The following is a 27866-nucleotide window of genomic DNA, read 5'->3' on the forward strand; positions in this document are numbered from 1 at the left end:
TGCTCTAGTGCCTCCCTTGACTCCTAAATCTGCTCCTTTTTTGTCAGGCTTTTTCTTTGTGGCAGTAGCTCCTAATGGTGAGGTCATGAGCATGAAGTGATCGTTGAAAATATTTTGTGAGGGGTTTGCATATAAAAGAGAATACAATCTTTGATAGCATAAAACTGTGTGAGATTTTTATTTGCAAAAAGACTGTGAAGGGTAGCACCTGTGTGATTCAACATGCTGCCCATGTAGAACCAGGACCCCAGAATATTGGTGTTTTCTATAAAATAGGTGGTGCTTGAAGGAGGCCATTTTCAAATATAGCATTCCAGTAAATTTACATACAACAAAATAGAAATATGTAGGTTTCTCTATTGACAGCACTGATATATTTTTTGGTAGCCTGACCTGGTTACAGTTTGGGGGAGTATAGTGCAGAGCAAGCAACATCTTTATTTTGAACTGCAAAGGATCCTGAGATGGAGCTTGCAGTAATTCTAAGGAATAAGATTCACTGAACTAATAGTCTAATAAAATGTTTCTAGATGACAAAGATTTCTGAAGCTCTCTCTAAGACAATCTAGGAGACACACATGCTGTGGAGCATATGTGAAAATTTATTTTATTTAATCTTTTCTGTATAGCAGAACAATTATTTTCATTTCCCTCCATTCACCATGCATTTTGATCTAGTTTTTGTTTGAAATTTATCATTATTGAATCCAAGAAAGTGAAATCAAATTGTTGACACAAAGTCAATAATTTATTCAAGTTCCCCCATGATCTCCAGCTGCAGCAGGACTTTTTTTTGGTCTCTTTTCTTTCCCAGAAATGACTTCATAAAATCTGTTTAGTTCAGGCCTTCTGTTCAGATTTGATGAGTTCAATTACATTTCTGGCAGACATAATTTTGACTGTTCAAGGCCTCTTTTCATTGGCAGTATCCTCTGATGGGCATCGTCGTAATATCCATTAGCAAGGGAACAATTTTTGATTGTGCTTTTGATAAATTGCCTGGTAAAAGAGAGAAGGAACTGAGGAATTTTTACATCTTGTCTTCAGTGTTCCACAGCCCTGGTACCACGTGCTCTAAGAACCAAATATCCAGAGTCTCACCTATTGAAAATCACCACGTCTTGTTTGTTTTATTGCTTCAATACATTTGCCCTTTTTGCATGTTTCTCGTCAGACCATTCTGGGTTTATTAAGCTCCTCTGTTTATTTAGCAACCAGAGCCTGTGCTATTAACTTTAATCACTGAGCAGAAAATGGGCAGTGTTCCCAGTTACAGGAATTGCTAAAGGAAACTGCTTCATCTGAAAAATCTTGTTAGACAACTGGGACAGTGCTGCCACGGGGTGCACCAGTTTCCTCGTGAAGCACTTTCCTTCCTTTCATCCACTGGCAATTCCCTACAAAGTTGTAGAAAAGCTTTGTACTATAACAAACTTTGATCTTACAGGTCCAGATGAAGGGTTTTGTTCAGGAGCACAAAATGTGTATTCTTTGAATATTGGTTGGGATAGAGTGACAGTTCAGCTGAATGCAGGTTTGGGATCCCAGCAATGCCTCAGCTGCAGCCCCTGTGCTAAGCAAGGCTTTTCCTCTGATCTGAATGAGGTCATTTGGCTTTTCTGACTCACTGTCTCCTCTGTAATTAGTGACTGGGCAGAACCCTGAAGCTTTACGTGTAATGTAGGTTTCACAGGGAGTTATTGAAAACATATTAAAAAATCCATGATTTCTGTGGATTATTTGGGCTAATCTGGTTTCTTTCAGCTGATGTGGAACACAGGCAGCTGGACAAGGCCCTTCTATAGCATTTTATGAGTGGGCAAAATCAGAAACATGCTCTGTAAACTTCTGAACTGTGCAAGGGCTGACGTACAGAGAGACAGGATTGCCCTGCAGAAGCCACAGTAAACATTGCATGCAAACTGTAAATGGCATCCAAATGTCTAGGACAGCAAGACAAGACATCTACTTCCTCTAAACTGATCTTGTGCTCTTTCTTTCATGTTTTAAACAAACAAATTAACAAGTCTTATTCAGAAGATGTTTGGCATGGAAAGGATTGGTACTTACATAGTTGATTTGTTATATTAATATCTACTTTGTAGAAGATTAAATACTCAGTATACACTTGCTAAAATGCTTTTTAAATAGAAATTTAGTTAGATTTTATTTAAATGCATAGCAACATCTAATCAACTTAGAACAAACTTCTGTTCTTCAGTGTGGTCTTTTATGTCTGGTGTGCAAAAGAAAAAGGACATGTGGATAAGTAGAGTCAGACAAAATAAGAAGAATGAAAAATTCAGGAAAGAAAAATTAATGTAAGATGAAAAAAATATTGCTACAGCCCCATCATTTAGTAAGTGCTTCAAAAGCAGCAATAAAAGGATTCCAATAATTAGGTGGGGTGTTTTTTTTTTTTTTTTGACTAAAGAGTACCACTGGGAAACGGGCAGAATTTAACTTCTTGCATAAGCTGTACAGGTAACAGTCAGTCGATGTTTTTTGCAGATAAGGGCACAAGCCAAGTGTGAGGGTTTGCCTGGCAGCGTTGTCGCTGGCTGTGCTTTGCTGAGAGCCAGGAAAGTTATCAGGGAGAGCCCTGGGCCTGGCTGTGAAACACTGCTTGATGTGTGCTTTGAACTGTGGCAAAACACTTTATCTCTTCCATCACTGCTCCCTTTCTCACGATACAAACACTTCAGTGAAACACAGTATTCTCCGTGCAATAGATGAGGGTGATTAAAAACTTAACCAAAAACGAGATTCTGAATCATTACAAAAGGACTTTTATTGTCTGTCTGGTAAAGTATCATGAGCATTTTCCCTCTCAAAGAGCAAGGCATAGGATGATTCAGTTATTCATTCTGAAAAAATAATTTCCTCTCAAGGAGTTAGAGGAACCAAGCCACTGTTGCAGTGTATTTTTCCCATTAACTAATTTTAAAGCTTATTGTGTAGTTTCTGGTCCGCTTAGATGGTTAAGAGTACTTGAAGGATTAATTACTGAAAATGCAATGCCAAAAAAGTCTGTTATTTGCTGAACTTAGTTCATTGATGAAATAGTAATTTCTTTTCATTGAACCCCATTGGCTCCTTTTTCTTTAGTTGTTTTTATTATTTTTTTTTGTTAATTTAGAAGCTCTTTGTTTCTCACTTCAACTTTTCCATTAAACTTGGGCTCTTGTATTTTTTATTTTTTTTTTTACTTAATAGTAAGGGATCATTTGTCAACTCTCCTGTCTTTTGAACTTGTTTGTGTGCACTAAGCTCAAGATTTGTAACTGCCTCACGAGAGTTACAAAGTGGAAAGACCCAAAAGTGTGGCTGAGGTATAGGTTTGCTTCTTTCAGGATCTATATGCTAATGTAGGAAAGTATCTAGGAAACAGTCACAGTCAAAAATAATGATCTCAATTTCTTCAATAAGATATTCAAAAATACCTCTGTTAGTCTGAACTGCATTCTATATTTTGCTGTGCATATTATAGGACTAGTGCTAGAATGAAAGAGAACTGCTGTAAATTTTTTATTCCATGTAAGGATTTAGTTTGAATGTGACACACGGTGAAATGCTGCTGTGGAAGTGTCTGAATCATAAATTTCTAGCTTCTGTGCTGTGTCCTTTAAAAAAAGGTCAGTGTGTCCCCATCCCCTATTTTCTCTTTTTGAAGCCCCACAACCCAGCAGCCCTTTGTAATGTCACTCATCAGCCGTGATTCGCTTTTAATGCCACAGGGAGGAACACGCTTACGTGGAGAAGTGCTGGAAAGATGTGAGAGTGGGGGACTTTGTGCAGCTGCAGTGTAACGAGATCATCCCAGCAGACATCCTGCTGCTGCACTCCTCTGATCAGAACGGGATCTGCCACCTGGAAACTGCCAGCCTGGATGGGGAGACCAACCTCAAACAGCGCCAGGTCGTGACGGGCTTCAGCAGCCAGGTGAGCCTGTGAAAACACAGCCCAGGGGCACATTTGTCTCCAGTTATGGCCACTGTGCCACAGCAAAACCACTGCACTGAGGGATTTATTTCTGCATGGCAATTGGAAGAAAGCTCATGGTCCCCTGCCAAAGCATCCATGGGTTTCCTTATGGGTTCTGTGTCTCCATTGCAGCTGACGCACCACACTCACTTCTTAGGCAGGTGGAGGGGTGGTAGCTCAGCTGCTCTAAGGCACATTGGGTTGGAAAAAATTAAAGAATGGAATCCTGTGTAGGAGTACATTGAGCAGTTACTCAACGTAAATTAAAACTTAAAATAAAAAATTGTATATTTGGCATCAGTTTGTGATTCAGTTTGAATTCTTAAAATCACCATTTCTTTTTCTAGATAGTATTGTTTCTTTTTTACACTTTACTGCTATATTTGATTGGCTCATGTTGGATAAACCTGAACTGAACTAGAAAATATGACTTAGGGAAGAGTTGTTACAATTTCAGGTATCTTTAAAAACACAGTAGGACAGTTTTTCAAATAACCCAGAACAAGTTTAAGGAGTGGCACCATGTGAGGAGGAAAACTTTGTTCCATTGGAATCACTCCAGCAGACAGGAAATAAAAGCTCAGAGATAATTCTAGGAATTACATTCATTTATTTAGCAATTAGATCTTTTGAGGTTACTGGTGTGTGGGACACAGCTGCCAGGGAGCAACCAGACATTAGATAAAAGCACTCCATTTCCAGGGCCAGTTGAGATCAGGTGCTGTATTCCTGTTAGCTCCAGTGTAACTTGCTTGTTGTTCAAATGGAAATCACTTTGTAAAGACAATTAAGGGCTTTCTCGTATTGTGGATGCCACAGCACATAGCACAGGCCTTTTCCAGTGCCTTCCAGTGACAATTAGGGAGAGGTTTTGTCCCTGAGAAACACTGGAAATTTTAAAATGTAGAGATTTAGCAGAAAAACAATAAACTGGCTACTTAACATTTTTTGAATGTTACATTTTTGTCATGTAGTTCTAATTTACCTGTTAAGTTTTCTATCTATTTTTCCTTTTAGAGAACAGGGTGCTCTACCATTACACAAAATGCAAACTTTTGCTTCAGTTGCTCATAATGTTAGGAAGCCTTCCATTATATCAGAAAATAGCCATGTGCTAAATTATGCCCCAGACTGCCCATTCATGGTAATTTTCTTTAGACTTTGAGTTGTTATTGAGATAAGCTGTGTGCTAGGAATGTCTATACTTAGGAACTCCTGTAAAGGTAACAGGGTGGAATGCAGGTCTGGCCATGGGGACAGCCAGTGCTGGGGAAGGTCAGAGCTCACAAATCCACCTGCCCTGTGCTGTGTCTGTGCAAACAGTGCAGGGTTTAGGTGCCAACTTCTTCCTTGTTCTTTGAGCTTTGCTTAGTCCTGTGTTTATGAACTGCATAAAACCCCCTCAGATGTAATGCTGTCTAAATGATGATTCTTCAAACAGGGAGGAAATACACAGGAACTGGGGTTAGTTCTTCAGTTTAGGATGCAAGAAAGGTGGAGAGAGATTATTTACAGGAGCATAAAGGGACAGGACAAGGGGGAATGGCTCCAAACTGGCAGAGGGTAGCTTTAGATGAGATATTAGGGAGAAATTCTTCCCTTTGAGGAGGGTGAAGCGCTGGCACAGGTTGTCCAGAGAAGTTTTGGGTGCCCCATCCCTGGAAGTGTCCAAGGGCAGGTTAAACTGGGCTCTAAATCGACCTGGGATAGTGGAAGATGTCCCTGCCCATGTGAGGAGTTGTAACAAGATGATCTTTAAGGTCCCTTTCAACCCAAACCATTCCATTATTCTGTGATATGCTTAGGAATATTGAATACAATTCTCTGTAAAAGACAGAGAGAAAAGATTATTATTTTTTCCTTTTATGATATTTTATAACTTGAATTTTCAAACATAAAATTCTTATCATCAAAAGAGACAAAATCTGAGACAAGAAACTTTCTTCTCTACCCCTTTCTGTCTAGAAGCCTAATAGTTTTCTTTTTTAGCAATGAACATTCCAGGTGACTTTTGTATCTTCCTATTCTCTTATTGTACAAATATTTCTAGCAAAACCAAATATGAACTGATTTTCCTGTTGAGTTCACAGAGTTGAACAAGATTCAGCAGAGGTGAAAATTCTCTCTCAACAGACATTCTAAAAATAGTCAGATGGGTCAGAAGGTATACAAAATGCTCTTATGTTCCTGAAGCCTTTATATTTCCTCCAACAATTTTTTATCATAGTCTCTAGGTTTTTGTACTTATATATATGTATATCATTAAAAAAGGAATATATGTATTTTTTATGAAAAAAGAACAAGAGATAGAAAATAATGTATAAATTAAAGCACAGTGCTTGCTTTAGAAAAAGGTAGGGAGGCCCAGCAGTAGATTTGATTTCCAGCCTTCCTAACAGAGCATTTTCTATTAAGTGAGCTTCGGTTCTTTTAAAAATTCTGCGGCACAGCAATAACTATTATCTTTCACATTTCTCACATCCCATTTTTATTACATTTTCTTAATCAAAAATCAAAGTTCTGTGTATTTTTCAGTTAAGACTAAATCACCACTTATGGCAGTCAAGTACCTCTCATTCTGTCTGCTTTCTGGACTGCTTCATGCAGTTCAAACCCCAAGCTGCTTCCCTGAACACTGGAAAAATCATAAAATCGTGTGACTCACTTCAACTCCAAACTCTGAGTGAGCCCTGAAAAGCTTTATTTCATTTTGTCTCTCCCATCAGTGTGGGTTTATTCTACTGCCTTCCCTCTGATGGATTTGTTCATCCATTTTAGGGTTGGGTGGTGAGGGTTTTATCCTGTTAGTCTTGCTTTTAGTTTTCTTTGATTATGATACATTCATTCAAATGTGTGGTTTCTTTACAATTATACCATCCTGGTCAGTAACATAAGTCTTCCAGCACAATCAAAAATCCTGTTAAATCCTGAAATTATTTTCATTTGAGCTGGCTCTTGGCTGACTACTGTTTTTCTTTTATAAGTAATATGAATATTTCATAGAACTATAGAATCCCAGAATGGTTTGGGCTAGAAGGAACCCTAAAATTCATTTTGTTCTAACCCCCTGCCATGGGCAGGGATACCTTGCACTACCCCCAGTTGCTCCAAGCCCCTCTAACTTGGTCTTGAACACTTCCAAGGATGGGACAGCCACAGATCTGGGTAACCTGTGCCAGGGCCTCACCACCCTCACAGGGAAAAATTTCTTCCTAACATTTAATCTAAATCTACTGTCTTTGTTATATTCACTTTAAATGAAGACAGATGTTTTCACTAATTGGCATCTGTGATGTCTTGTCCAATACACAGCATTTCCTTCATTTAATTTCACCAGTTGTTATTCCAAGAGGAGGAAATACTCAGCCCTTCTGAAGCTTTGCTTCAGGCTGGATGAGCTAAAATGTCTTTGTCCCTCCTTCTAGGGCAAGTGCTCCAGCCCTGGTGGTCTAAATTAAGCTTTTCTTAGTGTTTGGAATTTCAAACACTCATTGGATTTGACACTCATTCTCGGTGTGTTTTCTCTTGTAGGATACTGTGTTTGAACCAGAACTTTTCCAAAACACCATCGTCTGCGAAATGCCAAATAATGATCTCAATAAATTCAAAGGTTATATGTAAGTACTTGTTATCCATAAATACATTTTGGATCTATACTTTGATATTACTCTTGGAGGAACTGGATGGAAGGAACGTATTTTGAGGAAATTGATGGTTGTCACTTTTATCTATTCCCAGATTCAGAAGTCAATATAAAATGTAGACTTGGACTCTGTTTTGTGGCAAGGTAGAACCAAGGCTTGGCACTGCATTGGCAGTTGTTTTGTACAAACTATTTTCACAAAATTTCAGCTCTCTTCAAAACTTAGACATAGGCTCATTTACATTTGACCTGATGATTAGACTAAGCTAGATTTTAGATAAATCCTTCCAATTGTTTAAAGGAATCCAGCTGCATGGCTCTAGTTTCTTCACATTTACAGCCACAGGGAAAGGTCTCCAAGATCTAATAAACAATTTAGAGTTTCTTCTTATTAGAAAGGTAGAAAGAACAAACATGCATGCAAAATGCTATTGAACCAATGCACTAGACTAGTATAAAAAAGCAGGGTAGGTTTCTTTTCCTGTTTCTTCATTAAATAATTCTGGCACAGGCATAACAGCAAATTCAGCAGATTTAACTCCATTTATGAATTATAAGGCAAATTTCTATGTCATGGCTCATGTGCTAAAATCCTCTTACCCTCCAGCACAGAGCAGCCTTTCCCAAGGCCCTCTTCAGAGCAGTCACCAGCCCGTGCTTATTCCCACACCACAGCAGAGGATTGTCCAAAATCCCTGCTGCCTGACCAAACCCATGCCTCATTATTATTATGCAAATAATTTAACTGCATGAATGTGCCGCCATCCCCATCCATGCCCCAGCTTTGCTCAATTAACCAGTTGCTAAGCTAGGAGTGAGTGACTGCAGGAAGCAATGGGAGCTGCAGAAGGCCAGCTCTGACAGAGCAAACCAGAGCTTCTCTCAATTAGCACTGACCAGATCTAATCTGGTTTTGAGGCTGTGCCCTGTAAGAATGGTGCCTCTAATAGCAGGGCCATTTCTCCTCTGCTGCAATACCTTACAAGGGGAAAAGAGGTCAAGTTTGTATTGATTGCTGGCTGTGGTTGTTGGCTTCAAGGACCACTGGGTATGATCTAAACTGAAGCAATCCCTCCAATTAGCAGAGCGCTGAGATTATAGGAATGTAGGAGACATGCCACAAGAAAACACACACAAATACACACCCTTAGGAAACAGGACTGGCTTCAAAATATCCAACTCTCAACTGAAAGTCTGTAACAGAAATCTCTTTGGTGAATGCCTATTATCTCACTTGATGGAACATGCAATTAGCTGCCTTCCTCTCCCCTCTTCAGGGATAGTAGAAAGAATTTGCTGGGGAAAATTACTTGCTAAGAGTTAGTGGAGTTTCTGTCTTTGGTCTGCTGAGATTTGAGTTATTTTGTAAACACAAATTACTTGGAGCAAGCTACCATTTTCTCCAAGAACCCTTAATAAATTATTGAGGCTCTATTGCCTTGCTATAAAATAGCAGGAATACTCTCTTTTGAAAATGATAAGAAATAACTTAGTGACATCCATCTGACATGCCTGATCACAGAAAATTCTGTTCAAAGGGATGGAAGAAGGTTTCTATTAAATGAGTTCCCCAAGGCTGAATTTAAATTCCAAGAAAAACGGATTTCTGGCATTATGTTTTTACAATTCCACCAGCCGTAGGTTGTTGGCACCTACACCTTTTCCCTTGTCTAGTTTAACTTATGTTATCATGTGCAGCTGCAGTTACACCTAGGACTGTACTTAGCTCTGATAGAACACCTAGCCTTGCCCACCATTTGAGAGATGAGACTATGTAATGGTAAATGAAATGCAAAACACCAAATAGAAAGTAGAGAGAAATGATTATTCTAGGGAAAAAAAGTCTTTCCCCACCCTGATCTTTACATAACAAAACAAGAAAAATTATCTGAAATAGAAGCTTTCAACTTGGGTAAAGATCTCAGGAAAAACCTACCAGTGTAAAATAAAAGCTGTGGGTAGGCAAAGGTGTGTGCCATTAATTTTCAGAGGCAAGTAACAAATTGCCTGCCTGATGGAGCACCGACCTTCTGGTTTCCACCAGTTTGTTCTGCAGGCAGAAGGATCTGGTGTGTGATGGGGCATCTTCAGCCAGGATGAAAATCTTCTACCCAGGATGAGGATGAGGAAGAGCTCCTCAGCCTGAGGACTGCTTAATGAACTGAGATTCACAAAGTCCTTTGCTGGCTGATGTAGTGACAGAGACTCTTGCAGGGTGTTGATTAATTCGTCTGAACCACTGCTCATCTTTCTAAAACACATTTGTCTGCAAGAAGTTGCAAAATGTTTTCTTTCATAAGATATTGAATCTGCCAGATAAGGTTACAAGTGAAAGCCAAACTTGCTTTGTGTTGGCATCATGACACACACTGTGCAAGTGGGCTTTAAAAGAGAGACTTGGACTTCTCTGGAGCTATTTGCTGGAGTCTTCCTTGAAACTAAGGAAAATAAAAGCAAAATAGAGCCTTCAAAATTACTTGATTTCAACTTGAAACAGACATACACACAAAAATTTTCTTTAACACTCCTTTAGAACAGAAAAATTAATTGCTCTATTTGATTATATTTCTTCTAGGGAGCTGCCAACCCATGAACAGGTAGGTTGCAACATTGAAAACCTCTTGCTTCGTGGATGTACAATCAGAAATACTGAGGCCGCAGTAGGAATTGTTATATATGCAGGTAAGACATATTTTTTATTTAGGTAAACTTAGAATTTCCCTGTAAATATCCTTTAAAAAATAAGTATAGTTTAATAATGCAATATAATTTGACATTTTGTTTTAAAACTGGTAGTGCACAGAAAAAGTATATAACTTTTTTTTAAGTGAGGGTATTACTCATCCATCTCCAAAGTCAGCAAGTCTTGCACTGCATCCTTAGCAAGTGACAGAATCCTTGTGCATGTCAAATATCTTGTAAAAATATCCAGACAAGTAAAAAATTGCTCAGGTGTATTTAACCCTCAGCTCTGGCTATACTACTAATTCCATCTGTCATAAAATCTACACAGCTGCCCCGAGGGAGGCCTCACTGGCTCCTCAGGGTAGAAACTGGAGCAGCTGAAAATCTAATTAGAAAAAAAAAAAGTCATCTGTGAATTTCATTCATCCATTCAATTTGTGCCAGTGCCAGCACACAGGAGCCAGTGAGGCAGCAGCAGCACAGGTTTGTGCTGACATAGACAGAGTGTGTCTGTGCAACCGTGAACTTCACGCAGGGGACACATGGACCAAGAAAGAGGTGCTGGTGCCCAGATCAAATGCAGCAGTGCCAGGTTCAGCAGTGGGTCAGTTCATGCTTCTCAGCATCTTTTGCCTTTGGAGAGTTACCACTGCTTTTACTCACTGAGCATGATTTATCACTGGCTTTGCCAGCTGTGCCCTCTTCTGCATCAGAGTGTATCAATTACCTTCTTCTTTGTAGAGTAAATAAAAGTCAATTCAAACACAACAATTAATCCCATTAGCTATTATTATCTTTCCAGCAGAGTTACAGTAAATGTTTTATATCTAATCAGCAGCAAGGCATTCAGGGTTGAGCCACCTAAGAGAAAAGAGAAGTCTCACCTTTACAAGAGTCATTTAGCTTAGATTAATCTCCACAGCCTGGAACGATTTACCTGACAACAGACTGCCTATTTCACCAGTACACAACTGGGCTCTAATGTCTGTAGCTCCCATATGTTTCCAAGGTAGCTTTGCCTTTGTAGGTCTTTCCTTGTGTGTCCCTGTGAACACCACACACAAAGGTGGTGCCCACCAGGCAGAAGACAAGAGCCAGAGCAAACTCAGCAACCTTTTTTTCAAAGTACTACTGTATAAAATCTCAGTAGAGATTATTCCCAATATAATTGGAGTAATTTATCTTTCCTTCTGCAGTTGCAGTTCCTAATTTTCTTCTGTTTAGCTCTGATTTCCCAGTATATTCCCTTGACCACCAGCACAGATCCTAATGTGGATCTCCAGATATGTTGCTTAAGCTGCCAGTAGCAAGCTTGGAGTTTTAAAGTTATTCCCAAGACATGGTGGTTTTCATATGAGTAGGTCTTCAAATCAATTTCCAACTGAGTTCTTACTGTTAATGTCAGCATAAAAGTTTAATTTTTTTCCTAAAACTAGACTGGCTTCAGTCAGTATCAGCTGCATTTCTGGGGTTCTTTGACATTGATTATACTCTGGCTTTTAATCATGGTCTGTGACCTTTTCTGAACAATCAAGATCAGTCACATAATAAGATGGCACACTTTCCAATTTTATGACTCTATTACTGCTCAAACCTTCCTCCTAATGGAAGCCTTTGTGAGGAGCACAGACACCACTTAGTGCAATTCCTTGGTCTGTGCAGTTCCCATCTGACCCCAGGACAGTTACACTTTTCATGGCTACCCAAATTGTTCTACACAAAGCAATAGCACTAAAACACAAGAATCTCATTACAGAGTGACAGCCAATGCAGTTTTCTCATTGTGATTGGGAGTAGGAATTATATGCTTTTCATATACTAAAGTACCAGAAAGAAATTTTAGATGAGCCCACCAGCAACTAGAAACAGAGAGACAAGGTTTTGTTGGGGTGGTAGGTGAAGTGCTGTTTTTCACAGCATAGGAAAGTGAGAGGATTAGAGGAGAACAAAGCAGTTTATTCCTCATATTTCTGATTTTCTGTTCCTTACAAGGTGAAAATTGTGTTATAGAAGTGTCCTTTTCCTGATGATCACCTGAAGTGAAAAGGAATGGTACAACTGGTATTTGGAAAGAAGTTTATCATGATTTCTTCCTGAAATAAATTCATCAACACTTTCTTGAGGGTTTTCTCAGAGGAATTTGAGGGCTTTGCCTGGTTTTGATTTCAATACAAAGCATTCCATTATGTCTGACATAAAAGAAAAGTGAGGAATAAGAGTCACACAGCTGCTGGAGGAACAGAAATACCAGCAGCAGTGCCCTCCCCTTCAGTGTAGCTCAGTGGTTAAGAGATTTTGTTCATCAAAGGGAAGGCTCAGGGTTTGTTCCCAGCTCTGCCTGTACAGGAGTGCACACACATCTCCTGCTTCACAGGCTGAACACCTGCCCAGTGGAACCAGAGGGTTTGTGCTGATGTGTGAGATGGAAAGGCAGGAGCAGCGGTGGTGAGAGCTGGTCCCTCTGACACAGCCCCAGATTGTGTAAATAATTACATATTCATTGGAATAGTAAGCCAGGGGCTGCAGCTCTTGAGTGAATGTCCTGAACAGAAGGCTGGAGAGTAATTTTCTCTCTAGCTCTCTTCCTAATTAATGACCGCTGATGGAAACCTGGGGTGAATCCAGCAGGTGTGATTGAACTGCACCTGACTTCCAGATTTGGGTTAAATCACTTCCCTAGAGAAAGATAAAAGGCAGCTTGGAAAACTGCAGTCCTTGTCACACACATCATGCACATACAAATGAAAACTAAATACAAGTCTGCAGGGTCTGTATTTTCAGGGAAAAGGACTGCAGAAATAAACATAAAAGACACCATTCAGTGTAACAACAGATGGTGCCCAGATATCCCTGTTGTGGAGCCACAGTTTAGATAACATTAATAGAATTGAAAAAGTAATTTCTGCTTCTTGACTTCTTGCAGCACTCCTCTTTTTTCATTATTAGTATAGCAGCTCAATTCTAACTCACTAAGTTTAAGGATTGGGGTTTTTTTATTTCTCATCCCACTGTTTTGTCAGCACTTTACAACAAAATACTGAAAAGCTAAATTTTATTGGTTTTCACTGACTTGTTGAATTTTATTTAATATACAAACTGTATCTAGTGGCTTTTGAGTTGATGCTGAAAAATATTCAAATACAGGTTTCAGGAATCTGTATAGCACCTAAATAATTTGTTCATAAAATGCAAAACTATAATACTTTTGTTCATTTTCTTTTTCTTCTCATGGATATTTGGCTTTTGATAATTTATATAAACATTATGATCCCAGTAAATCTGCTGTCATTGGGACAGAAGGATGTATGTGACAGCTGAAACCTGTGATATAATGGAGGTTTTTGGTAAACTTCAAGATTTAGACTCTGATGTAGTCAGTGAAATAAGAAGACAGACAAAAAAAATTCTGAATGTCAACATTAGTCATCCTGCTCTCATTTGGGGAGGGAATACTTTTTAGAGAACCAAACCAAAATACAGAATATTACATTAACATGATAATATTCATTTGTGTTTTGAAGGTCATGAAACAAAGGCCATGCTAAATAACAGAGGTCCTCGTTACAAGCGCAGCAGAATAGAGCAGCAGTTGAATATGGATATTTTCTTATGTGTGGGACTCCTGTTTGTGATGTGCCTTGTTGGAGCTGTAGGTATGAAGCACTGACAAAAATCTTTTTTCTAAATGAGAATTAAAATCGATGTTATAGACATGAGTGAGATCTACAGCTGAGTGCTCTTGGGGTCTTTAGGCTCCTTGGTATTTCCAATAGGTGAGTTAAAATGGCAAATCTGAGCAATTCAGATGAAGAAAACATGGCTACAAATGTTTCAGATAGGATTCATTCCCACCATGGTAAAATACATGTAAAGAGAAAGCCATTCCTGCAGGAATTGATATTTGTCAGCTGAGATCTTCCTTCCTTCCTGAGGGGGTGTTTGTTCCTTGTGTATACGAGCAAAAGTAAAATGATTTTGGTTTACTTTCATTTCAGTAGTGTCTTCCTCTAATATGTTTGGGAGTTATCCTAAACAGAGACACACAATTTAGAACCCATGAGCTGCTCCTAACTATTTCATTCAGTTTACATCCTCCACGGCTTCCTTCCTTCTCAAAAGCCCCTTTACATTAGGCTGTGAAATGGAATAATTGCTTACATTGGAATAGCCTGCATTTTTCTGGGATTCTTGCAGGTGAGCACACGTGAATTTAGTAACTGGTATTAGTTAACTGACTGGAGTTTACTGAATTGGTAATCTCAACAAGATCTTCACTGCATGTAAGCACCTGTTTGCCTTCCAGCTCTGACTGCAATGCTCTCTCTGTTTTATTGGCAGAGCAGTCCATATCTGCACATTTCAGCAGCTTTGTCACTCACTTCCCTGCTCAGCCAGTTTCAATCTTGCATCTCCTTCCTACAGGGCATGGCATTTGGACAGGAAACTTTTGGGAGCATCCCCCTTATGACGTCCCAGACAGCAATGGCAATTTTGTGTCTCCAGTTCTTGCTGGTTTCTACATGTTCCTGACAATGATAATCCTGCTGCAGGTAAATTCAAAAACCTGTTACCTCCAAGGAAGAAGTTACTCAAAATTGAGTATAATCACTAATGAACAATTACTATCAACTAATAGCTGTGCAGTGCCTTCCTAATCGTATTGAAAATATTGCTAGGAGTGTTTCAAATCATCCAAATGTGAAATAATGCTTCTTTTTTCTTTTTTTTTCTTTCTAACTGCAGATTTTTTTCTTGCTATTGACACCCCACAAGGATAGAGATAGGAAACACATGTATAATATCTTTAACTCAGAATATCTAGCAGATGCAATAAAAAAGATATTTGCATCCAATGTCAGCTTTTTTTATTATTATTATTATTATTTTTGCCTATGTGCAGAATTCCAAAGTAAGAAGGCCACTTAACATTACAGAAAAACAGTGAAACAAAAATTGCCAATTTGCCAGTGGGGAATAATAACTAGGTATGGTTCATCTGGTCTAGGAAAGAAGCTAAATTAGAAGTAGGATACTTGTATATCTGAGTGTGATTAAGCCTAATTGGGAAAGAATATTTTATTGGGTGAGGAAAAAGTTGCATTTACTTTTCCTATTTCTTGATGTCAGTGCTGAGATTTAAGTGGACAGAATTTCTTTAATGTGAACGAAATTTGAATATAACTTTCAGAGCTGCTCAGAGATTCCTTGGGGGATTATCTTCATTACTGAAACAGAATATTTGTGCATCTTAAGAGTTTGTTATTTCAGGGCAAGGAAGCTTGTGAGTGGGAAGTGTTGTGTGCAAAGTAATGGTTTGTGAAACTTTTCTGCACCAAGAGTTACTCTGTGCTAGTCCATCCTTTCAGAGTTTCAGAAGGGTAAGAGCAGTCATGATCCTATGTCCAGAAAATGTAAGGGCATCCTCTGAAAGACCCACCTTTGAATTTAGTACTCTAGGAATTTAGTCTTGAGTTTGCCATTTATTATCCCTGTTTGCTATTGTGGGCAGGACTTTTTTCACCCCTGGATTATTTTTCATCAGTTCTACATATGTCTCTAGGAAGAACTCTTTCTTTGGAAATCATTAGTATACCTGTGCCAGGACATTGGTGGTAGAAAGCAGTGACATTTATCTCACCCCTCACTGAGAATTCAAATTCTCTTTCAGATTTTAATCCCTATATCGCTTTATGTGTCAATTGAGTTGGTCAAACTGGTCCAAGTCTTCTTAATTCACAATGACATTGACCTGTACGATGAAGAAGCAGATTTGCCCATCCAGTGCCGTGCCCTCACTATTACTGAAGACCTTGGACAAATCCAGTATATCTTCTCAGACAAAACTGGGACACTCACAGAAAACAAAATGGTATTCCGACGTTGTACTGTTGATGGAATTGAGTTTTCCCATCAGGAAAATGGTGAGAGACAATTTTTTATAGCTGCTTTTTTTTTGTCTGAGCAATAAAATGTTATTAATTTAAATATTAATACCTAAAAATACCGAGCCTTCTGATTGAATGTAGAGTTTTGTGGAATAGTCACTATTTTGTGAGGGACTGCTGTTACAGAGATTCACAAAAGTGAAGGCATTTTAAATTATTCAAAAGTCAGATGGGAAACCTTTTCCAGATCCCTCTGCAGGCACCTCCGGGGTTTGCCCTGCATTCAAAGAGCACACAAAGAGAACATTTTCTCTTTAATTTCTAAATGAACACCAGACAATTTTTATAACCTCACAAACAGACATTAGTTAATATTTAAACTCAGTGGGTCCAAAAGTCATTATTTCTGTGAATATGTAAATGTACACTTCTGAGTGATAAGAAAAATACAGGTACTCTTTCCCTGGAGTGGATCCTGGCTGCAGCCTGGGTCTTGGCACTTGGTGCTCTGAATTGATGGTGCTGACTCAGCCCCTTCCTCGTTGTTACTTTCATGCTCTGTGTAGTGGAAAGGATCCTGTTAGGCTGGCAAGCAGCTGCCAAAAAGATGTTTGTGTTCTGTGACTGAAAAGATTAGCAAATTTGGGAATTACCATATTTTTCTCTCCTGTTCCAACTGCAAAAATCAGCCAAAGAGACAAAACATTAAGAGAAGCCCAGAAAAGTGGCTGATCACTTTGAAAACTCATTTTTATTTTCTTGCAATAATAAAAGTAGCAATTGCCAGAAACTGCTGTGGACAGTGAATTTTTTTCTGGTGATGGCTTGTGAAATGTTTTGGCTTTAGTTCAGTTTGTTTCAGGTTTTTTAACTGATGAAGGAATTCCTCCCAAACAGTGAAAAAAATAGAACCAGCGGTAAGGGTCCATTTTTCTTTTACAGACAGACGACTGAAAATACAGAAAGAGCTGGATTTAGATCATGAGGATTTTGCAAAGCTTCAGCATTTCACTCTCCCTCCCATGAATCTTGAGAGACCAGCCAATTACAAGCACAACACCATGAGGCCCTTGAGGAGGTGCCAGAGCGACCGTGCGCGCTCGCAGGGGCACAGGAGGAACAGGTCAGTCGGCCGCCGGGACAGCAACCAGTCTCAAGTGGCGTTCAGCAGCCCCATCGTGAGTACCAGACTGAGCCAACACCTCCTCAGTTATCCCTCCTTTTGCACTTTGTGATGGACAGCCAGTAGGCAGAGAGGGGAAATCCAAGCCTTGGTGGAGCTAAGAGAGGGAAGGGGGAGACAATGAATCTGAGTCCTCGGTTGGAGCACGCAGGCTGCAGTCAGGGGGAGCAGAATCTGCTGCAGTTTGGGTCTGAAGCTTCCCAAATTCATCCTAATCCATCCAAATTCATCCTAATTCATCCTAACACAGCCTAATTAAAGTCAGACTGTTCTGCTGTTCTTGAAAGTTTTTTAACTGACATTTCAGACAAGGCTTTTGTGAACACTGAAAGAACGTCATACGCTTTCAAAATTAGAATTCCAACTAAAATGAAAGGCTTGGGAAACCCATCCAAATCTTGATTAAAAAAAAAAAAAAAGTCTAATAAATGCAGACTTCTCAGAACTTTATTTCCTGCAGTCGTTATAAGGTCCTACTTACCTCAAGTGAGTAGTAAGTACCACTCAGAACTCCTACTGTTCTTAGAATATGGGAGTTCTGTAAGTTTTTATCCTATTTTCCAGCTCAAACCTCATGAGTTGCTGAGTACATCTCCATGGATTCTTAAGAACCCATGAGTCATGACTTCTGAAAATTTCTTACAGGTCATGACTATTGAAGGATGATAAAGAAATTTCTTGCCAGTATATTTTCCAATTACATTTTTTACTGCCAGGCCTTTGCTTTTTCGTCTATAAATAATTTTTTTTTTAATTCACTGTAAAGCAATATTTGAGGAACTAGTATCAAATGTCTCTTTTGTGGAAGAAGATTAAGCTGCTGATATGGAAATAACCAGCCTTAGCTGCTCACAGGTGTCACTCTATCTGGATAAATTGTTTAACACCCTATTTACACAACTGTGAAGACGTAAAAATAGAGACACTTAGATATTGCACAGAGCCTGCTCTGTGTGACCTTTAAATGAGACATAGTAGTATCCTTCTTTGCCACCTGAGCCAATTCCCTATTAACAAAATGGGAATAATAAATTTTTCAGTGTCTCTATGGTTTCTGCCTTTTGGAATTTACATCTCCATATTTGATGCATTTTTAATCTGCTACAAATCTGCAGCATCCTGACTGCTCCTTGTATACAGAGTGTGTTTGTAGACCTGTGTGTATGCCAGCAGACAGAGGTTTGTAAGAAAAATCCATCCTTCAGCAATGGAACACGATAGAAAATTAACATTTACTCTCTCTACCTTTAAGTGTTCTTATGAATTAAAAGAGTGACAGTACATTTCCTTCTAGATTTAATAGTTCCAATAAATAGTGCCTTGCTATTAGAACATTTAATGGAGATTTTCATTGTCCCATGGTCATCAGGTTTTCATACCATCAAGTAGAAGAAATGCAATCAAGTTAATAAGGAAAGCTTAAAACTGAATGGCACTAGCCATTTTATATCAGCATTTTCTCTAACAAAATTGTTAACATTGAAAAGGTGGCAAATTTAAGTGATTATTATCATTAGTGCCGTTTTATTGCATTTTCTTTTTTACTTGGTTAGGGTTTTAAATATATGTTCAGGCTGAAAATTCAGATCAGCACTGTTTTCACTTAATGTGAAAAAGAAGATGAGAAAAAGTGTTGTGATAAATATTGAAATTTTTTTATTGTTTTGTTTTTAAAACCTGTCTCTGAAGCCACAATTAGCCTGACAATTTTTGATTTTTCCAGAGGAAACTTTCGAGTTCAGAAAGTTGCTGCTGAAGTGAAATGCCCAGTATTGCATTGTCCTTTTTGACAAGAAATTGCAGCAGACATTGAGGATATTGATGAAAAAGAAACTGAGGGGGATGATGACAGATAGGAGAGGCTGAGATGCACATGTAATAATCTGTTTGTGATGTTCATTCTAATTGTGGCAATGCATGAAGAAATTGGATGAAAAATTGTGCAAGGTGGTGGTGAGATTCTGATTTTTCACGTTTCAAATTTAATAGAATTCCAACATAACTGTTGGACAGTTGTATTTGCACATATGTGTTCTTCATTTGAATTGTCCCATTAAGTATTTGGGATTGTTCTATGTACAAAGCATGATATTGTCATAGTCCCATCACCCACAGAACCACTGCAGTGCAATATTGTGAAATGGTGTCTTAAAATCAGCAGCTTTAAATTTTCAGCCTCTGATCCTTTTTAGGAGATCTGAGAAGATAACTAAAAATCAGGCTTATCCTTACTATGTTTTTGTTTGTTAGAGAAAGGACTGCATCAATGCTGCAAACATGTCCCTGAATGTGAAGTAAAAAAGCATTAAAATATTGAGCCAGAAGAACCAGAGCTTTCTGCAGCAGGGAAAGTGCAAAGCCTTGTTCCAACTTTGGATTTCAGTTGAGCTGCGAAATGAGCAGTAGATTCATTTACAATTATTAGGATTATTTAAGAACTGCTTGTCACTTTAGCAAGCAGGAGATGGAATGTAACATTCGACCCAGCACAGTACAGCCAAAGAGGTGCTTGGGTGACTTCTGTTCATGTTTACACAACTTGGGAAAGCTGTGTCAGATTGAGAGAGGTGAGGGTAATAGCTGAGATCAGCTACAAAGCAGCTAAATAACTCTGGCAGTTCCTTAAAGGGATGCAAAACTGTTGGCTCATGCAAAGATGTCTTTTAAATTTGGAATTCCTTGTTAAATATGGCCCTAAATTTAATCCAAACCAGATTCTGCTAACATGAAGTTTCTATTAAAATTAATACTCCCATATCTCTACATCAAATCAAATTATCGCAAAGTGACATTGTTAAGTAGTTTGGCTTGCAAATTTAGGTTTGATTAGAAAGAGAGTGGTAGTAACACTACAGAAACATTTCAGGAGCAATTAAATATGTATTTATTTAATTATTGCAAAAACTGAAGAAGAAAAGTTTGAGAGCACTTCCCTTTCTGGTTGCAAAATGAAACTGCTCTGGAAACAAAAAGTGATACTGCTGTAACTAAACCATAGGCACAAAATGTTCCCTGCTGAAGTAACTATCAACCCACACTGAACTGGGAGACCCCCAAGGATACATTTTTCTAGAATGCCCTTTAATTCAGGAGTCAGCAGTTTCAAAGTTAATGGATACAGTATAGATTTTTCTGATATTTAGTAGATCTTAAAAGAAATAAAATTCTGAGATCTTCCTTTTGAAGATGCATTTCCTTCTCATTATCTAGTTGTGCAGCTTTTTGAAAGATATTTTTTTTCCATAGATGTTAAGTACAAACGGCATTTTCTAGGTCTAAATTCAAGAAGTCTATGAAGTTGCCAGTTATTCCTTGGGGACAAGGGTAAATGAAAATAATCCTCACTAAGTAATTTCTCTTGCAGGAAAAGGATGTGATTCCTGATAGCAGGCTGCTGAGGAGAGTGCGAGAAGCTGCCCTGCAGACAGAAAGTTTGTCTCCTTTTATACATGTGAAGACTTCCACATCCTTTACTGACTTTTTTCTTGCTCTTGCCATTTGCAACACAGTTCTGGTGTCCACTGCTACTGAGCCAAGACAAAGGGTAATCTAAATTTAAATACATGAGAAAAATGGATCATGCTTCCATTTAACAACATAGAGTAGTGTCCAGTGAAAACTTCAGTGGTGGAAAATGTTTTGTTTGAGAGTTGTCCTCTAGTTCCTTTACCTTTTCTGTAATATCTACTGCTTCCCTGCCTGTGTATCCCTTCCTAACTTGTCTTTTTATGTTTGATGAATAACCAAAGCTACCACAGGGTCTGCAGTTGTTCTTTTAGATTTTGTATTATATATGCTGTAAGAAGTTTGTTGACCACACTGGGTTTTCTCTGATCTGCCAGGCAGTTGACAGAACTACTAGGGCTTAATTACATCTTTGTTTCAGAGGCAGAGATGGGAATCACCATCAAATTTGGATGTCAACTCACATATGACATCTCTATTGAATCCTTCCACCACAGTTAAATGGCAGGAGAGGGGGAAAGGGGAAGTTGCAGTTATTATTATTGTTATTTAGATGCAGAAAAGTAGAGAGGCTCTGAGAGGGCTCTTGAAGTTCACGTTTATTTATAACCTTGGTTTTTCTCATATTTCTAGGTCACAATCCCACCACCAATAAAACCTTCAGGAATCACCCTGGAGAAAATTCATCAGATATTTCAAAGGCTTAAATTAGCAAGCCTTAGTCAATCTTTTTCATCATCTCAGTCTAGTTCACAGCTTGGTGCCAGCTTCAGTGCAAAGAACACAGAGGAGCCCCTTGCTGGGCTGGAGAGTTGTGGCAATGAAAACGACTGCTCTGCCAGCAGCAGAGGCCAGGAACTGCAGGAGCAGGGCAGCACAGATATTGGTACTGCTTCACTGGATGAGGTGTTTAGGTCTGCAGCTAACACTTCTCTGCCGACAGAGTTTTGTTACGAGGCTGAGAGCCCAGACGAGGCAGCTCTTGTCTACGCTGCCCAGGCCTACAGCTTCATCCTTGTGTCCCGGACACCTGAACAGGTCACAGTGCAGCTGCCACAGGGCACGCTCCTGACCTTTGATATCCTCTACACCTTGGGATTTGACTCGGTCAGGAAAAGGATGTCTGTAGTGGTGAGACACCCTCTAACCAAGGAGATTGTTGTCTACACGAAAGGTGCTGACTCTGTAATTATGGACCTGCTGGACGACTCTGCCAAAGGTAATTAGCCAGGGAGCTACTTCTGTTGTGTCTCCTAACAAAGAATTTTGCAGTAGTCTTTTCTGCATCAAATATTATATCTAGGTATTAGAAGTATAAAAAAAGAATAAGTTTCTCTAGCATTATCCTTTTAGATGAGAACAGAGGTATTTATTTAACCTCAGAAGTACCCAGAATATGGAATGGGATAATTAAAATTCACTGATAATACTAACCCACGTGGATTGTGTACTCTGCAATAATACTGTCATAAGGGCCTGACCATTGTTTTTCAGGCTGTCAACAAGAGTGATGTAGTATTAACAAACAAAAACACAAGTAATGTTATCTTAAAGGAAAAAAGAATTTTTAGCAGGATTTCAGCTTCTGCACAGCCAACACTTTTGAGCTTTTAAAGAACTTGGTATTCTAATGAAATCCACTTTGTTCTAATGCCCACCCTTTTTTAATCTTAGGCCATTAGATTGAAAATTATCTGTGCTCAAAATATGGAATCTTTTCCTTGTGTTTCACAGGTGACATTAGCACAGAGAAGAGACTGAAAAGAATAAAAGAAAGAACACAGAAGCATTTGGACTACTATGCCCGTGATGGACTGCGAACTCTGTGCATAGCTAAGAAGGTGGGAGAGCACCAGGCTCTGTACATGCCAATAGAATTACCAGAAAAATATAGTGGTTATAATCCTGCTTCAGACAATCACCCAGATATAGCCCATCCTTTTGTCCCTCTACTGACCTTGTCTGGAGCCTTTTTTTTTCCTTTTTTTCCTCAATGTGACCAAATGATGGATTTTTAGTCAGTCTCAAAACATTTATTTCTGTTTCTCATATAGTAACTCTAGCTGACCTACTCTACAATGCTTCCAAGCAAGAAACAAAGAGTCTGCAGAGCAGCCAACCTTTTCCTCTTTTACTTGGCATTCAGCTTTCAAGAAATCTTGCTTTCAGACAGAGTTAGTGTGTCTTAGTGTCATACTTTCATACAGAATTTGTCACTGTGCAACAAATAGATCATATTCAAGCTCTGGAGAAATGTAGTTCAGCCCTCAGAAACTGTGTGCCCTCAGCTAAGCAAGAGTTGTGTGAGCAAGATTTCTCTACATCATATTTTTGAGCCTCAGCTGTAGTCATTTGTACAAATTACTTGTTCTTGCAGTTTTCTCTTGGAAAAGTCAGTGTTATTTTAAAGATGACACAGTACTTTACCAGTTTGGATAGGAGTTAAGTCTCTGTGATCCAGAATGTTAGCATTTCTCTCTTATTTAAATTTCAAATAAGAGCTGTTTGAATTGTGTCATGCAGGTCTTGAATGAAGATGACTTTCAAAAATGGGCCAATTTTCGTCGGGAGGCAGAAGCTGCAATTGACAACAGGGAGGAGCTGTTAATAGAGACAGCACAGCATCTGGAGACCAAACTCACCCTGCTGGGTAGCTAAAAATAAGAATTGTCATTGTGTGAAGTATCACTTGCTCTCCTGTGATAGTCTTGGCAATAAGACAGACAACTTATACTAATTTATATCTAAAAGACTTCCTCTGTGGTTTGGAGATCTCCAGGCTAGGGAGATAAAATCCAATGATAGTGTCTACACAAGTTCTCATGCATTTTGGGCAGCAGTAACTTTGAAAAAGTGTACTGAAACTACTGTGTGCCCCAAGCAAAGAACATGCACAACACAGCTCTCACTGTGGCTCAGCTGACATAGTAGATAATGAAGTTCCCACAACTCAACTGAATGTCCATATCCTTAAATAAACCTATAAAATACTACAAATTAACTTCAGTTTTGAGCATGAATTCTGAGGGAATTTTGATAATTGAACTATAATATAAAATTCAGTAACTTAGACATGTAGGCATTTTGCTACTGAGTTGCTGCTGTTGTTGCATTGTTGTGCTTGCTTTGTGCATGTTGTAAAAAGATGTTTAGTATTAAAACTTATGTTGATTGACATTTCTGCATCATTCATTACTGTCATATCTAACAACATCATTCTGTTACATTAGGGAGCACTTTCTGTTCTAGTTTGTTTGCAAACATTTTGTTCTTTACGACTTTGATTTTTGGAGTTGACTCAGTCTCATTTTTCTCTGACTACAATTTGTGCCCATACTTCGTTAAATTTCTGCAATTTTAAGCAATAGCTTTCATTATGGCTTCTCATAATCTCTGCAGTGATTTAAAAAATTAGAGTAATAATGGTAAATGCTATAAGCAGACCACATAAGAGGCAGTGTAGATCTTGTCAGAAACTGTTACCTTTGCCAGTTACTAAAGCTCTATGTGCTTTCACACTTTAATTTGCAAAAAGTGTTCCCTTAGCCTAAATCAATATCTATCTTTAATGTGCCACAGTTACAGCATCTTCAAACTGACCTCTAGTGGAAGGGATAAGGAGTATTGCAACATTCAGATGGTGATTTCCCAACATCATCAGGATGAGTGTTGGCATCTGCTTCTACATTTGTGCATGTTCAGAAAGAAAATGTACTGTACTGTTTCTTCTGCCTTTGATGGCTGAAGCATCTGCCTTGACAATAGGGACAGCATTCATTTAAACAGTCAAAGTTCATCTTTTCTGGTTGCTTTGATGGGACTTAATACTGCAGTATTTTTAAAATGCATACGGTGTCATTCCTCTGCCAGAACATTGTCACTTTGGATTATTAAGAAGAAATGAAATGCATTGTTCTTGCAATGAGTAAAATGAAGAGGCAGAACTTGATTGTTGACACATTCAGACCTTAATCCAAATGCAGATCATGTGCTTGTGTGTTTATTTGTTGGACAAAACCTTGGTTCAATTCTCAATAAGTTCAGGAGCGTGATTGGAAAGTAAAGAGCTTTTTTTAAACAAGAAAATAGCAACTTGATTTCCAAGAAAAAGAAAATATTTCTTTTCTTTTCCTGTTTGTCCAGGAGCAACGGGGATTGAAGATCGTCTGCAAGATGGAGTACCTGACACTATTCTGTCTCTCCGAGAAGCTGGGATAAAAATCTGGGTGTTGACAGGAGACAAACAGGAGACAGCAGTTAACATTGCATACTCCTGTAAACTTCTGAACCAAAGGGACACTGTCTTCACCATTAACACTGAAAATAAGGTGAGTAGAGAAGGACAAAATGCACAGAATTTGCTATCTTACCCTTTCTTTGTGTCTTGCAGTTTGGCATTCCTTTGCTTTAGACCTCACTCAACAAAGAACAGTCAAAAAAACTCAAACAGAATTAGGCCAGAAACTCTGGAAACAACACATAATAGAATTAATTGAAATATAAGACACTAATGTAGAGTTTCATCAATTAGAACACATTGATTTTTCCAAATGAAAACAATTTTTTTAAAAATTACCTGAATTGCCGGGTATGACCTAAATTAGTATCTTTAGGAAGAAATTAATATGCAGTTTAAGTGCCTAATTCCTTATTAACACGGATATCTGGATTTCTACCTTACAATTCTACCTTTCAGTTTAACCATAAGTGATAGCTGTTAGAAAACATTTGGAAAGTGCTGTATGAGTCAGCCAAGAAAAAGTATGAAGGTGTAGATTCAAGTAAATTCAGAACTTTCTAACTGCATATTCCCTAATAGGATTAACCTTAATCAGAAATTTATTAGCAAAAAATTTAAGTCAGTATATCTTTGTTTAAGCTAGGACCATTTAAAAACATAGTCACTTTCTTGACATTCCATGGTGGCAAACACAGTTGCTGATGTTCAAAAATTCCCTCAATTTCCATGGACAAGAAGAAGGGCAGGCTGTAGGCAAAGGGAACCTAGTCCAAAATAAGGATAATCACTTCAAGGGCACATCTGTCAGTTCCTGTGGGTCACTAAAACACAGTGAGCAATCTGTGGTGCCATCTATGGCCATTCCTGACAACATCTGAGCAGAGGAGAGAAAATATAGTCCTAACTTCCAAAGAGGGTAAATGCCATTATGGATGGTGAAAGTAAAAGGTTTTAGACAAGCCAACTTGGCCTTTGCTGGATGTGGAGCAATATAAGCAAGGTACCAGGAAAATCCTGCCTTAATGTCAGAAAGTGGATTGGCCATGGCTGTGCACAGCCTCACACCTCGTCCCTTCAGGCATCTGGGTGGGACAGGTTGCCTACTAGATGGATTATGGGGACACCATGTCCAGGTATTTTGGTTAAACCAGACCCATTTGCTAAGGAAGGTCAGCCCTGACCATTCCTAAACACAAAAAGGTCCAAAATGCCATTCTGATGCCTTTTTTGCATTTTCTTGCTGGTGACCTCTTCCCATTGAGACTGGAAGCTCCTGAGGTGCCTTCACAGCAGCTGCTGCCTTTTCACTGCTCCTTTTTCTGCAGCATCACTCCTGGCCCTCACTCAGAGGAACAAGAGGCAGAGTGAGTTCAGCTCTTCCAAGGGCTGGCACGAGGCTGTGGAGGGCAGGCAGGGCTTCCTTGTGTGACCAGACAAGTCACCCATCTGGGTTGTCTCAGCTTTTTCCCCCAAAGAACCAGATTACCAATACAAGCTTGCTTTTCCCAACAAATTATAAATTAATAAATAATCCTCAATAATTGTGAGGATTAAGTAAATATTGTTAAAATACTGGCTGTTTTCCTTATGGTAGGCAACTGCATGGAGCAGTGAGATGGCCTATTTTCTAACTGCTTTTGTCTGCAGCTAGTAGCTCTCCAAACAGGAAAAAAAATCCTATGCAAATATCTGTCTCCTTTAATGTAATAGAAATAGAGAAACACACGAAGATGACATGGAATCTGGCACGGAAAACATTCCCATGTGTCATTTCATTTGGAACACATATCTGCTTTAACGGGAAGCAGAATGAATACATTTAGGAAGGAAATGATAAGGTGATTTTGCCAGAGCAGAGATGCTACAGGCAGGACCACCCTGGCTCTGGGAGATGCCAGCCTGGGCACTTACCCACAGCAGCCTCTGTGGGCTGGATCCAGGCTCAAAGCAACCTCCATGAACATGGGGACTTGTGGGGATCCCCATGGTCCAGGGGACACTGGGGATTCTCCACAACAAGATTTAGCTCCCTCACTTTCAAAATTAAACAAGAACTTTTAAAGGAAACAAGAAATTTTAGCAGGATTTCAGCTTCTGCACAGCCAACACTTTTGAGCTTTTAAAGAACTTGTGTTATAATGAAATCCACTTTGCTCTAATGCCCACTCTTTTTTAATCTTAGGCCATTAGATTGAAAATTATCTGTGCTCAAAATATGGAATCTTTTCCTTGTGTTTCACAGGTGACATTAGCACAGAGAAGAGACTGAAAAGAATAAAAGCTCCATCACTTTCAAAATTAAACCAATGGCAAATTCTGAAAGAGGCTCCCACTAGCAGCAGTGAGGAGCACAAGTAACATATACAAAGCATTTAACCTGTTAATTTTGCCAAAGTTAGGTCTTGAAGTGGGCATCACTTGGAAGGGCCTCTCCTTACCTCCGGGCTTACCCCTGAGCCCAGCAGATTATTCAAACACTGAAAATGAAATATCTTCGAAGAGAATGCAACATAATTAGGTAGCTTGGCGGATTTGTTTCAAAAGGCAAGTCAAGGCAAACCAGGAATTTCCACTACTGTTTTTGGTTTGTTCACAGAAAGGTGATATTTCTTCAATATTTTATAGGAGTTTTAAGTGTGCAGGCTAGGTGCAGGTTTTTATTAGATGTCAGAGGTACATTTGATTCCAGAACCTCCCACTTCAGTGTAATTTAAATCTTGCAAACATCCTACACATGTACCTTATGCTACATAAAGTGAAAATAACATTATAGAACTGAAT

At 38.9% G+C, this 27866-nt stretch overlaps 1 protein-coding gene across 2 annotated transcripts in view; it reads left to right on the plus strand.

The window, feature by feature from the left end:
- The window catches only part of ATP10B (ATPase phospholipid transporting 10B (putative)), a 50582-nt gene that overhangs the window by 10060 nt on the left and 12656 nt on the right, over positions 1 to 27866 (plus strand). For both annotated transcript variants that reach the window (XM_063413675.1, XM_063413676.1), the window contains 12 exons: positions 3738 to 3942; positions 7516 to 7601; positions 10203 to 10309; positions 13834 to 13965; positions 14735 to 14862; positions 15981 to 16233; positions 17140 to 17375; positions 20745 to 20924; positions 21479 to 22064; positions 22580 to 22686; positions 23369 to 23495; positions 24989 to 25173. In XM_063413675.1, coding sequence (XP_063269745.1) covers positions 3738 to 3942; positions 7516 to 7601; positions 10203 to 10309; positions 13834 to 13965; positions 14735 to 14862; positions 15981 to 16233; positions 17140 to 17375; positions 20745 to 20924; positions 21479 to 22064; positions 22580 to 22686; positions 23369 to 23495; positions 24989 to 25173 — 2332 coding nt within the window. The remainder of the gene's footprint in view (positions 1 to 3737; positions 3943 to 7515; positions 7602 to 10202; positions 10310 to 13833; positions 13966 to 14734; positions 14863 to 15980; positions 16234 to 17139; positions 17376 to 20744; positions 20925 to 21478; positions 22065 to 22579; positions 22687 to 23368; positions 23496 to 24988; positions 25174 to 27866) is intronic.

Source organism: Prinia subflava, chromosome 16, assembly GCF_021018805.1.
Source record: "Prinia subflava isolate CZ2003 ecotype Zambia chromosome 16, Cam_Psub_1.2, whole genome shotgun sequence".
In the NCBI taxonomy this organism is placed as follows: domain Eukaryota; kingdom Metazoa; phylum Chordata; class Aves; order Passeriformes; family Cisticolidae; genus Prinia; species Prinia subflava.